The sequence below is a fragment of the Rhinatrema bivittatum genome, chromosome 4 (genome assembly GCF_901001135.1).
Source record: "Rhinatrema bivittatum chromosome 4, aRhiBiv1.1, whole genome shotgun sequence".
In the NCBI taxonomy this organism is placed as follows: Eukaryota; Metazoa; Chordata; class Amphibia; order Gymnophiona; family Rhinatrematidae; genus Rhinatrema; species Rhinatrema bivittatum.
In genome coordinates this window covers 327270414-327284643 of record NC_042618.1, presented here as the reverse complement: position 1 = coordinate 327284643, position 14230 = coordinate 327270414, and the positions used below count along the sequence as shown (strand labels likewise).

The 14230-nt window shown below is 44.4% G+C and overlaps 1 protein-coding gene across 2 annotated transcripts in view; it reads right to left on the bottom strand.

Annotated features, from left to right (window-relative positions):
- Positions 1-6119: 6119 nt before the first annotated feature.
- The window catches only part of LOC115090815 (uncharacterized protein C16orf45 homolog), a 135943-nt gene continuing 127832 nt past the window's right edge, over positions 6120-14230 (bottom strand). The window contains exons 4-7 of one of the 2 annotated variants that reach the window (XM_029600337.1): positions 12152-12266; positions 11059-11132; positions 10729-10887; positions 6120-7578 (exon numbers count right to left, since the gene is read on the bottom strand). In XM_029600337.1, coding sequence (XP_029456197.1) covers positions 10769-10887; positions 11059-11132; positions 12152-12266 — 308 coding nt within the window. In that variant the 3' untranslated portion in view covers positions 6120-7578; positions 10729-10768. The remainder of the gene's footprint in view (positions 7579-10728; positions 10888-11058; positions 11133-12151; positions 12267-14230) is intronic. The other variant, XM_029600339.1, reaches the window with a different exon arrangement.

The window sequence follows — 14230 nt, the reverse complement described above, 5'->3', positions numbered from 1 at the left end:
TGGAGAAGTGAGTAGACTTCCAGACGGAGCTCCAAACAATGTGGAAGGGATTGTGGCCAGGAGAAATGCAACTAGCACCCAGACTGCACAATTTGGAGGGCTCAGGGGTCCTTGGTGATCTGACGCATTCTAAAAAAAGCTAGATTCTTCTCCCTACTGGGAGAGTTGGGAATGGATTGTTCAAAGGGATCAAAAACTAGGCTCTGGTTTGGTCCGGGCGTGTTATGTGGTTTTTGGCTGATCGCATTCTCTTTGTTGAGGCCTGGCTGGAAGTGGCTGTTAACACTGGAATGGAAGGGGCAGCAGACGGTACTGTTGAAAAGACCAGAAAGACCTCTTGTAGAAGTATGATTGTTTGTAAAGGGAGAAGTGATATAGCACAATGGAGGGCTGTTCAGGAACCGTTAAGAGCAATTGCACTGCCACATTTTGGTCCTTTATCTGAGCAACTGTCTTCAGAGCTTTTTACCAAAAAGATTGTTCCCCAAGCAGGGGAGATCCTCTAGTTTTTCATGGACATCCTCGCAGATGCTACTTGCTCAAAGTCATGCCACACATATAGCCCCCATGGAGGCTGAAGAGGTACATGAAACCAAATCAAAAGGATTTATAGACTCATCAAAGTAGGTGGTGAATGCCCTCTTCCGCATCTGGGAGTGGTTGTGGATAGTAGTTGCCTTGCTCAGTAGCAGGTAGGAAAGGTTCAATTTTTTAATGCACTCATGAATATACTGCATCATATAGAATTGGTGGCTAATAATGCAAGCAGATAGCATTGCATTTTGAAAAAGTTTCTTACAAAAATTATCTAGAAGTTTGTGGTATTTCTATAGAGGAAAATTTGAGTGAATCCATGTCTTCTTCGTTTTCATGGCAGACTCAACCACTACAGACTGGTGAGGCAGCTGGGCAATACCAAAGTCCAGTGATTGCTAAACTCCTTATTTAATTTCCAGTTTTCTGGCTGTAGGAGTGACCAAATGGGATTTTTCCATATTCTCATCTGTAGAACACTGAGGATGTTGTGGACTAGAAAGGCTGCTGGTTCAGCTGGAATATCCAGTATTTAAAGAAGGCCAAGGAGATCAGAACAGGGGTCTTTGTCTTTGTGGACATAGAGGCCCAGTGCTCTCCCCATCTTTTCCACAAACAGAATAGGAAAGAATCCTCTAGAGGTGAGGTATGGTCTGGAGGATCCAGAAGTGGGTTGGAGAGTATGCCGGTAGAGTCTTCATTTGAGCCTAGAGGTACTGGCTAACTTATCCAGGACTCTGATGAAGAGGGCAAACTGGGAGAGGCTTCTAGTTCACTCTGAGGAGGAGTGGCCAGGTCTAGAACCTCTGACCACTGGAATCCACTGTGATAGATGATAAAGAACCCCTAATTAAAGTTTCTGATGATGAGTTCACCCCTATAGGCAAGATTGGGACTCCAGTCTGTGGTATTGCCATAATGATAGTGGAAAGGAGAGGCTGGAACATTCCTTCTGTCTCCTTGGTCAGAGAGGTAAAGAAACTCTTCCGTGAATCTGTGATTTAGTTTCATGATGATGTGTCTTCTACCTGGCATAGGTGGTAGGAAGTCCTCTTCCAAGACCAGAATAAGCTCCTGCATGAGAAGAAAGTGTACTATAGAGGATATCAGTTCTGCAATCTTCAGGCAAAGTCCTAGTTATTGGAGGGGGTATGGTCAACCTTACTTCTTCGCCTGCAAATCTTCTCCTGCAAATCTAAGATGGGCTGTGTAGAGCTGTGTTGGCAAAGCAGCCTGATAAGTTGATGTATTGGTAGGTTTGATGGGTAGAGTGTTTGGATGCCTTGGATGTCTTGGAATTTTTTTACCGTCTTTGGAGACGCACGTTGAGGAATCCAGTGCAAATTGGCAATATTACGTCAGTTGCCTCGGAAATGCACTATGCATCCTTGCGCTGTACACCGCAGGATATTGTTGTATAGGATCCTGGGTGCCATGTAAGTGAAGAGTAACTGCATCAGTGTGCATCAGTGAATCAAGTGCATTGGAGCATCTGTGTGTCATGCATCAAGTGCTTTGATAACCATGTGGAAGATGCGTCAGGCAAGTTAATGCATCATGCATTAGGGATGTGCATTCATTTCATTTGTTTAATTCGTTTCATACGTTTCCCATTACATGTCAATTAGATGTGCATTCGTTTCATCCGTTTCATATTACATGCTTGTATAGGAAACATATGAAATGGATGAAACGAATGCACATCCCTATCATGCATTAGGAATGCCAATACTGCTTGCACTCACAGTGCCAATGCACCTTGCTTAAAGTGTTTATGCTTCTTTGATACAGGCAGTGATTGATATTGCTTTGTCTGCGATACAGGGTGGCTAGTGGAACTCAACCCATGGCTTCAGCCTGAGCAGATGGGGAAGTTTTAGAGGAGCTTCTGCTCAACTCCTTTCCTGATAAAACAGATGAGGCTACACTGCCAAACGAGGATCTACTGAGACTCTGAAGAGATTTGCACAGCTCCTCGATGTGACGAGCCCTAGAATATTGTACATGTGGGGACATCCATCCTCAGGCATAGCAATTATTCTGGTAATGTTCTAGACTAAGGCACACTTTTTGCCTGTCAGTGAGGGACATAATATTTCCACAGATACAACTTTTAAAACTGCTCACCATTATTGACTTCTTCTGGCTGGGCATGATGGAAAAGAAAGTCATGTTTGTTTTGGGGTTTTTGGGGGGGGTTTTTTAGCACTGAAAAGTGCTCTTGTGGGGCTGCAGAGGCAGTGAGGCAACGTAATAAGAACAGAATGTAGAAAAAATATGAAATTTAAAAGGTTTTAAGGATATTTAGAGAAAAATTATTAGGAGAGACTGAATTTGCATCTATGCTATGCATGGACAAAAAATGACTGAGGACGCTCATGAAGCAACACCTGCGCGGGAACTCCGACACATGCTCAGTAGAGCTCAAAGCTCTACTAGTTTGGAATGAGGAGTCTATTCAGTGCCACAGGATGACAACACCCACATGTAATGGCTATTTCAGCCTAACGATGGAAAAAATTTGAAACAGGCATATTAAAAAGGTATCACCCTATAATGTTTTATTTTTTAAAACCTTACTGAAATCTAAGGGGTACATTTTAAAATAAAACGCGAGCACGTACTTTTGTTCGCGCACCAGGCGCGAACAAAAGTACGTCGGATTTCAATAGATACGCGCGTAGTCACGCGTATCTTTTAAAATCCGGGGTCAGCGCCACGAAGGGGGTGCACATTTGTGCACCTTGCGTGCGCCGAGCCCTGCGCGTGCTGCCCGTTCCCCCCTCAGCCCTATCTAACCCCCCTACCCTTATCGCAAAAGTTACGCCTGCCCGACGCAGGTGTAACTCGTGCGCGCCTGTGGCACGCCATCACCCGACCCAGGGGCTGGTCCGGAGGCCTCGGCCATGCCCCCGGAACGCTCCCCGGAACTCCCCAAACGTCGCACTGCCGCCGACACGTCCCCCTAGCAAAGCCCCGGGACTTATGCGTGGCCTGGGGCTTGCGCGCGCCGCCGAGCCTATGCAAAATAGGCTCAGCGCGCGCGGGGGGTTTTTTAAGGGTTATGCGCGTAACTTATGCGTGTAACCCTTTTAAAATCTGCCCCTAAGTATATTAGATCCAAGCACTTGCCCCAATCTAATACATTGATCACCCAATCCAAGAAATGGATAGGATTTGTTTGAAATGATCTTTCTCTGGTAAAACCACACTACCTTGGATTCTGTAACCTCATGGATTCAAAATATTCCATCATTGCTTCGTTTGGTGGTGGCTCTGATTTCTGTGTTGGGTAAATTAGCAGAGCCACCACTTATAGTTACCAGCTTACTCCTTATATCCACTTCCATGAAGACGGATAATGTCTGCCCAGCTCGAGATCTCTAGAACCATTGTCAAGAAATTGTTGAATAGGACTATCACTTCCAAGAAACTCTTCAAGCTCCTTTAATATTCTGGGCTGTATCTTTTCTAGCCTTATCACTTAGTCTTCTTTCAGTTTTGCTAGTTTTATGAAAACCCTCCATTCTATAAATGGAGTGGTACATTATCTCCCCTCTACCATTTGTACTTCTGCCGTCTATCTGTGAGTCTTCTCCAACCTCTTCTTTGGTATACACTGAACAAAAATGTTTTCTTTTTTTTTTTCTTTGTCACCCTCTGTACATCTCTTCTTTTCACCTATAAATCTTGCCATCTCACCTGTGTTTCTTCCTTTTACTAACATCTCTAAAAAAAAAAAAAAGTAGTCATCTTTCTTTATTGCTTTAGCTATTTTTAATTCTGTTTATGCCTTTGCTACTCTACCTTCCCTGCTTCTCTCAGCTTTTTCAGCTATTCTTTCCATCCTTCTCTTTCTGAGATCCCTTATACCTTTTTAATATTATATGTATATGTAATCTTTTAGCCGTATCTTTTCAGCTACCTGTTCTACCGACACAGTGCATGTATAGGTTTCTTTCTTACACTGCTACCCTGTGTCATTTTATGATATTGCTTAGCTTAGAGCCTTCAGGGTGTAGCGCTCCTTTACCTGATTGGTTATTGTTTGAATGTTTCTGAGTTTCCTACTGGGTTTGTTCCTATTTGTGCTCTCTCTCTCTCTCTCTCTCTTTCTTTCTCTACCTTTTTCCTCTTCCTATTGGTCCCTTGACCCTAGGAATGCCTGGGATAGTTTACTTCCTGTTGAGACTTTCAGTTGGAAGAAAGTTCTGGGTAGGCTTGTTTTCATTCTCTTTTGAGCTCCGAGAAGCATCATTCATTCACCTCGCATTCATTACCACATAATTACTGTCAGCTTTCAGCGAAAACTTATTACAGCTGTATCAGTCTCTCCTATCTGTGCAACTACTCTTGGGACCTTCTTATCCACAAGGAGTATTGAATTGTTCTTCATTCAAATACATGTTTTTGGTAATCAAGAACTGAGTTTATTTAATATCTGCAGCTGGAGAAGAGGTTTAACAGACTGGGAGCTCAATCTAGAAGTCGAGTGCCGAGGGCAGTACACACCAGTAGGGATGTGAATCGTGTCCTCAATCGTCTTAACGATCGATTTCGGCTGGGAGGGGGAGGGAATCGTATTGTTGCCGTTTGGGGGGGTAAAATATCGTGAAAAATCGTGAAAAATCATGAAAAATCAAAAAAACGTAAAATTGCAAAACCGGCACATTAAAACCCCCTAAAACCCACCCCCGACCCTTTAAATTAAATCCCCCACCCTCCCGAACCCCCCCCCCCAAATGACTTAAATAACCTGCGGGTCCAGCGGCGGTCCGGAACGGCAGCGGTCCGGAACGGGCTCCTGCTACTGAATCTTGTTGTCTTCAGCCGGCGCCATTTTCCAAAATGGCGCCGAAAAATGGCGGCGGCCATAGACGAACACGATTGGACGGCAGGAGGTCCTTCCGGACCCCCGCTGGACTTTTGGCAAGTCTTGTGGGGGTCAGGAGGCCCCCCCCAAGCTGGCCAAAAGTTCCTGGAGGTCCAGCGGGGGTCAGGGAGCGATTTCCCGCCGCGAATCGTTTTCGTACGGAAAATGGCGCCGGCAGGAGATCGACTGCAGGAGGTCGTTCAGCGAGGCGCCGGAACCCTCGCTGAACGACCTCCTGCAGTCGATCTCCTGCCGGCGCCATTTTCCGTACGAAAACGATTCGCGGCGGGAAATCGCTCCCTGACCCCCGCTGGACCTCCAGGAACTTTTGGCCAGCTTGGGGGGGGCCTACTGACCCCCACAAGACTTGCCAAAAGTCCAGCGGGGGTCCGGAAGGACCTCCTGCCGTCCAATCGTGTTCGTCTATGGCCGCCGCCATTTTTCGGCGCCATTTTGGAAAATGGCGCCGGCTGAAGACAACAAGATTCAGTAGCAGGAGCCCGTTCCGGACCGCTGCCGTTCCAGACCGCCGCTGGACCCGCAGGTTATTTAAGTCATTGGGGGGGGGGGTTCGGGAGGGGGGGGGGAGTTAATTTAAAGGGTCGGGGGTGGGTTTTAGGGGGTTTTAGTGTGCCGGCTCACGATTCTAACGATTTATAACGATAAATCATTAGAATCTCTATTGTATTGTGTTCCATAACGGTTTAAGACGATATTAAAATTATCGGACGATAATTTTAATCGTCCTAAAACGATTCACATCCCTACACACCAGTACTCCCTTCTTTGGTGTTGGCTTTGGCACAGCGCCCTTCTGGGCCTTGTGCTGGCAAGACTTGGCTGTCCCCAAAATGTTGGGCCTCTAAGCGACTGTTAGTTTGCCTAATGGAAGCACCAGCCCTGGTTCCCCTCTCAGTCAATTGGAAGCCATCACTATTACATAATCTTCAGTTTCCCCAAGGAATTCCCGACCCTCATCTTTACAGCACCTCTTTGGCTAAGTAATGAACGTTTTCCCACACATATAAAGTTACATTGGCCCTTCCAGTGAAAGCAATCATTGTGACATAAAGCAAAATTGTAGAAATCATTTCAGAAGCTAGCGTCAGGCACAGCATGTTATCATCTAATGACATCAACTCATGCAATAAACATCCGACTTTCTAATACATCAAATACGCTGTAACTAAATGTATGTAAAAAAGTGAATTTTAACTACCAAACTAAGTAATAATGTCATAAAAATCATTGAACAGCCACACGCAGGCAACCCAAAGGTCTCGCTGCTTATTTTTTAATAGAGTGACATATACAGAGGGAAATCATTATTTTAAAGAGGGATAGACTGATATTCAGACACTTAGCAGATGAGAAGGAATTACTGTGTACGGGGTAAAATCCGCATTGATTGAGGTGACAGAAGCCATTGAGAGCTGACAGTTTGCTCTCCTCTGTGCACAAACATTAACAGACAGGCTGTCTGGCTGCTCTGCTTTTATTCCCAGTTTACCTGTGGCCATCTCCACAATAGCCACCGTTTTGGGAGTGTTTCTGGCAATACCCAAGTCTCATGATAGCAAGTAGAAGTGCACTAAGAACAACTTAAAGTGCTTTCCCTCCCACTCCCAGCTAACAAATGAATTGTAAAATCCATCTCCACTAGCATTTTAACCATGTTCCTTTTCTCAAGTAAATATTCTTCCGTCCATTGGGAACTAATGACATGACATGCACACATAGAAGCAAGTATGAAGAGGATGAAATGAAATATCCATGGCGGCAGAATCTGAGCACAGCAAGAAGGTCGATACATGCAGAAATGTGGTTGACTTAATTTGCAAAGTCTTTGTGCTGCAGGTTTTGACAGATCAAAAAAAGCAAAGCAAGCGAACCTTGGAGACTTTGAACTGTTCTGAAACGGTGAGCTGCTGTTGTAAGACTACAAGTCCCTTGGAGGAAGCTAGGGCTGGTGCAGGTGAAAGGAGATGCTGTGAAGGTTACCATTCCAGGTTGTGCTAGGGAGACAAAAGATAGGATCCCGGTTTTCCATGGACACCTGCGAAGTCATGTAGTTTTGTTGTTGTTGTTGTTGTTTGCACTGGGTAAAACACGAGCGTGATTGAAGTCAGAACTATCCGAAAACCTGGGCCCCTGCCTGACGTGGAGATCTGCTGGGGGTGGGGGGGGGGGGCAGGGGGGAAATAAAGACAAAAACAGACAGAGGGAATAAAAAGTCAGCTGAGAGGCACATAAAGAAATATATGGATTATGACCCACAAGGGAGTTTTGCAAAATGTAAAACTATAGTCCTAATCTCGATAAGCCAACCAGCAACATTTCCAAGCTCTAGTCTAGAAAGATCAAGAGACTCATAGGCAAATTTCTAGAGGCCATGCTTGGGAATGATACACCCACTGCAGCCTCTCGTTTTAAAAAGATTACTACTTCACATATTGCTGATGCATGGTTCATGATTTTCTCCACTAATCATAGGAAGGTCCATATTCAAATGGTTTGTCCGCCTAAGCTCTGGACTAAGTTTCTGGACCAACCACGAGTTTTAAAAATCCTTCCGGTTTCACCACCACAACTCCAGAGAAGAAATTAGCTGGCTAACTACTTAGCTGGATAAATCATTGGCATTCTGGAGAGGAGCAAAGTTAGCCGGCTAACATTAGGGCTGCCTCAGAACAGTCAGATTAGCTGCATAAACTTATCTGACTTTCAGAGAGCCAGGTACATTCAGTGGTATTAGTTAGCTGGATACGTTTATTTGGCTAACTTAGTCAGATGTCCCATGGCTGATTATTGCCCCCATGATATTTTACACACATCTTAAATTGTATTGGAGAGTTATAGTAACTATGGAGGTAATTTTCAAAGGAGTGACGTGCGTAAATGTAACATACTATTGTAGAAATTTTCAAAAGTCATTTACTCAAGTAGCATGCACTTACATGAGTAAATCCTATGGACAATTCAATGGCATACAGTATATTGTAGCAATTTTCAAAAGCCCAAGTACTTGAGTAAAGTGCATTTACACGTATAAAATCCCATTTTAAGCAAGTAAATGCTTTCACAAAATCAGGCCCATAGTGAATAATGGAAGAAAAAAGTCCATTGAGGCTATCCAGTCTGCCCAGTTATCCTGTCCCTACTGCTAAGGATAAATCCCAGCTGCCAGCCACAGTGTGAAGGACTTCAAAGGGGCGTGGGATAAATACTGTGGATCCATAAAGTCTAAAGGAGGTGAATGATGAGAAGAGGCATGGGGGTAGTTTGCGGGAATTACGGCTACTACCTGGAGATTAATACCCTTATTCAATAAACATACTCACTGTCAATGCAACTCCAGCATTGCTCTATGCTTCAACGGCAAAAGGAAATGTGGAAAAAAAGGATTTGCATTCACAAAAAAACCAGGGAGAAGCTTGCTTGTTGTGGCGGTTACTACCCCAAACCAAATAAGTCTGATACTTCACCTTCAGTGCATATCCAGCATAGCTCTCAACAGCAGGGGGAAAGAGGAAAAGAGGATTTTATTCAGGCAACAACCAACAAGGAATGAATTACATAGTCTGGGTAAACAAATAATTATGGGAGAAGCTTGCTTGTTACGGCGTTTACTACCCTGAATCAATTAAGCCTGATACTTCACTGGGAATACATATCCAGCGCAACGCACTGCTTCAATGGCGGGGGGAATAAAGAAAAGAGGAATTATATTCAGACAACAACTAACAAGGACTGAGTGGCACAGGCTGGGTAAACAAACAAGCGTGGGAGTAACTTGCTTATTGCAGCAGTTGCTACCCCTGACCAATTGAGCTGGATGCTTTGCTTGGATGCAGCTCCAGCGCCGCTCTCTACATCGTTGGTGGGGGTGGAGGGAAACTGGAACCAGGGGGTTGCTGATGGGGGCCAAGAGTAACAGATAAGTATGAGGGGAAAAAAAAATGTGAAAGCTTGCTGGGCAGACTGGAATGGCCGTTTGGTCTTCTTCTGCCGTCATTTCTATGTTTCTATGTGTGACTATCTGCAAGATTTCTCCTATTCCAAGACAGTCTTATTTTTTTTTTTGTTGGTCTTCCTCTTTGTATTCCTCCATCTTGGGTAAGGAGCATACAAGATCCCCACTTGCACCCCAACTTTCCCATGCCTAACCCCAAGGCTCTGTGACAATCTAACTAGCTCACAGTTCTAGCCATGATCACTGCCCAAACATGTGGTCTCCCTGGTCCCTTGTGTAGCCTGCCAGACAGACCCAGTTACATGAGCGCCTACATTTCTGCTAGAACTCCTAGTTATTTCCGGCACTGGCAGCCTGCCAGACACACCCAACAGCTAACTGAATTCTGTCATCACAAAAATACGGCTACCATTACTTGCAAGCCTCCCAGGACCTTTGTGTGCTGCCTGCCATACAGACCTGGACAGGTGAGCGCTTGGATTTCCACCAGACTCAGCCGCTGGCCAAGTCTTCCATCATGCTCTGTCAGACAACCCAGCCTTATAGATCCTGTGTCACTACCAGGACCGCTAGCATTTCATATTGACCTGCCTTAAATCTAATCTGTTAGATTTCGGCCAGCTAGATTTATATTTACATTCTCAAAGGTGTAAATAGCACTCGAGAAGCAAATCTTTCTCAGAGGAAAGAATGTTTTAGAAGAAGCGATCATGGTAGGTAGACTCCAAGGAGGCAGACTCAAGAATCAACATCAGAAAATGTTTCTTTATGGAAGGGCAGTGGGTGCATGGAACGGCCTCCCAAGGGCGGCTGGTGGAAACAGAAATGGTAACTGAGTTCAGGAAAAAACCAGGGATAAGTGCAGAAGGAAAGGGAAGGGAAAGCGAGAAATCAGTTGGGGTCTACGGCACTGCATCAGGAATGAAATTGGGCAGACTAGATGTGGTTTGACGGCCCTCATGTGCTGTCATTTTCTAGGTTTCTGTGTAAGCCAGCCAGCTAAGCTGCGGCTTAAAACGAGCTTAATTTAGCCCGGGTAAGTTGGGTGTGCAGCGCCCTTTGGTGAAGGTAGCCTTTACGTCTCCAAACAGACTTTCTCTTCTTAACCATGCTCGCCATGCAGCCTCCTTGCCGCTTTTTCCGTTTGAAGATACACGTGGAGAGCAATTTTCAAAGTCATTTACCCAGGTAAAACAGTGATTTACCTGGGTAAATGAGCCTGAATGAAAATTTCCCTCCTTTGCCCAGCCAGGAGTACCTACGGGGCTTTCACAGCGCGCGTACTTTTGGCCTGCTTATAACGATGCATTTCTGGGGAGGGGGGGGGCAGGGGTAGGGGGGGAATTACCCGGAAGCTGGCTGTGCGCAGAGAAGGGCTGAGCCTCCCTCTACATGATGGAGCAGGTGAATCCACAGCATTCCTTTAGCAGGGTGAGGCCCGTTTTTGTCACAAACGGGGTGGAGGTTTGCTGCCCTCTGGAAGTCATCTTCCTGTCTTTGGTGGACGCTAGGAAAGAAGACGTTTGTTATTTGTCTTTAAAACGGTGACAAGCTGGAACAGAGATGAAAGAGGCCTGTAAGTCAGCCATTCCCATCAGAAACAAAGAAGATGTGATTTAAAAAACAAAAAAACCAAAAACACCATATATGCACTAAACAATCATCCGGAGACACATACTTGTTTTCTTGCGGCTGCTTTTAGACAGTTTGGTCTGTAGGAACGCGGCCATTTCTTTGTCTTCTTCTTTCTCCCTGTTAGAGAATGGAATTATTCATCAGTGTTTCTCCGGTCATTTCTGCCGTGCCTTGCAAATGTACTCTGAAGGGCAAACATGGGCCCTTAGCATGGAATGATGTTTACCTAATTATTTTAATAAGCAACTAAAACATTATCTTAGAGAACTCTACAATGCAGTGGCATGCATGGGAAAAAATTTGTTTTGTTCCTCATTTCATTTTCTATTTCTTTCTTTCCTTCCTGCCATTTTAGTATGCGCTAACTTCGTTTTAGTGCACGCTCATTCGTTTTAGTGTGCATTCAATCATTTTATCATACACAGAAATCATTAAGCCCATACTGAAACGACGGAAATGAAATAAAATGAAAATGAAAAAACAAAACCTCACATAAATAGAAAACAAAATGAGAAATGAAAGTTTTTCCCATGCACACCCCTATATTTTAGGGTGCACGGGCACTTTCACCTTGAGAAATGGTGCAAAGTCTGTGGGTAAAAGATACGAGTGGTCTTTGTTCCAATGTAGTTTGAAAATTTCACCGAAAATTAAAAAAAACAAAAAAAAACCAATGCTGTAAATATTTTTTCTAAATTTTAATTTTGCATATTTAAAGTGAATTTGGTATATGTTTTGAAAATGAGACTTACCAATTACTTGGAGTTCTAGGTTACAAGAAAGACCACAAATTGTTAGCACTGAGGAGCACGTGAGATGGCAGCACATTTAAACAGTCACAATACCAAAGGAAACAGAAGCGAGAGCATGCAGCCGGTACTCCCAAAAGCAAACATTAAAAGCAATCATTTGCACAATAGCCATTTCATTTCTAAATGTCAGAGGAGAGTTTTTGGTGTGCAAAAAATTATTATGGCATGATTTTTTATCAAGTTCAGTCAAGACTTCTGCAGAATATACTGTAAAGTTTAATAAATTCAAATTCAAGACGTACAGAACTAGTGAATGATACTGCTGAACGCTCTAGTCTGTGAAATTTTAAAAGACGCTTGCATTGCGGCTTTACTTTTCTTTACCTCAGTCTTTCAAATTCAACATCATCCACCAGAAAGTCCCGGGTCTCCACCAGCTTGTGGATCTGTTGCAATAATTCCTCCTCCTTCTGCGTGTCTTCCTTGGATTTGTCTTTCTCTGCATTTTGGAGGGTAGAAGACTTTGATGGGTTATTTAATATTTTCCACAAGGGCCTGCATTAGTACTGGGATGGAGAAACAAAAGAGAGATTGGCCTAATGCCTCCTGCTCTCAATTACTATAGTCTGGGAAGCCACTCACTTTGCATGTTTGATGTCTAAAATCTGCTCGGGGGCACTCTGTAAGCACCAGGGCCAGCCTTATAGCTAGAATGGGGAGATGGCTTGACATTCGGGGGAGGGGAGAGAGTCCCCTCCAGGCTTTGCTCTTTGGATCTATGGAGAGGGCCCCCTCCCTGCCACACAGTGTACCACCAGGGCCAAATAAGCACTGCGATAACACTGCTGATGTGCTGCCAATTTCTTTCCCATAGGATCTCTAGAGCTCTGCTCTGTGCAGCGAGACACTTTTTTGTGTCAGGAAACAGTTTAACAGGAGCCTCTTCCGACCCATCAGTGATTGACACACTTTTACGTGTCTGGGGTTAATTTGATTTTTGAACATCAAAATTCTTGCTGGGGATCTCAAAAGAGAGTTACGACATACAGATACAGAACATCTTGCCTAATGCAACTTCTGTTCACTAAGGATGCCTGATTATAAAGGAGGTGAATGCTGGACCTAGTGATATGGCCATTTGCATGTGTCATTATGACATCTCTGTGTTTGTGGAATGTGTAGAATGTATCAAAATAATAGAAAAAACATCTTTGTTACAAAAGTAACTATTCGGCCGCAAACGGCACGCCGGGCCTTAATCTTCGCCGCAAACAGAACGCATCCCGTGTGCCGTGGGACGCGCTCCGTTCACGGCATGCTGGGTTCTCCTCTGCTATTTTCTGTGCAGAATTTGGCAATTCTGCGCAAATTCTGCGTTCCGCAGTAGCGCAGAATTCCCCCAGGAGTAATATATTCTTATACAACTGCACCACAAGTATTAAACCTTGCCCTTCCCCACCTCCCAGCCATTCTGCCCACAATGTATCCACTTTACTGTGCATGACGGTCATTGATTACATTTTTACCTATTCTAAACCAGCAGTGGCACGGAAAGACCAGGCAGTAGCTAGAGAATAGCAGTCAGTCCTAGGACTCTAATTAATGACCGGCAGACTGGGGACTGCAGTGTGACCGGGTTTCCAGTGGGCTCACTGGCATCCAGTTTGCAGACTTGCCCTAGGAAAAGTTCCCGTCTTGGAACTGTTTACTGTGTGGATCTGATTGCATGCTCCTTAAGCAAGTTCTCTGAACCAAAGAACGTAGCTTGCCAAAGGCATCTGACATCCTCGGGATAAAGAGCCCTCTCTCGTTTTGCATGGTACTACATGTATCATATTGCACGACTGTGACGATTTGAGAGATTGCAGTAAGCATTGCAATGACATATGACAATCTGACTTTGTATTACTGAATATACTAGATGCTTTATGCATACGAAGTAAAATCATTTAGATATTATCAGGTCTCAAACTGAGGGCCTAGCTGTCTAGGAGAATGATATTTTGCCATCTGAGCCAGTGGAACTCATTGTGCAGAGTAAGCTAATACATAGGCAGAAACCTTGTAGTGACTGTTATGGGAGAACCAGTGATCCTGCCCCAGGAAACCGTGTTGGTCCTCAGGACTAGAAAATGGGGTTACCAGAAATAGAGAAGATGTGGCAGTTTAGCTGAGCTTCTGGGCCCAGAGACTGAGCTCCTTGATGCATGATGCAACGTATGGGATACTTGGATTTGTTTGAGAGTACTGGAATTGAACTTGTTTGTCATTGCCTGAAATTGTAATCCTTGGAGCTGGACCTAGTTGTGAGCACTGACTTGCTGATGTGAATTACCTAAGACTAGAACTGAAGATACCTGGAACTTGTCCGTATTATAACCTATGCTCGAGGAGAGCTTGCATTTGAGTTGCTGAAAACTTGAGGTGAGGTGAACCTGTGTATTTGAGTTATTTCTGTGTTTA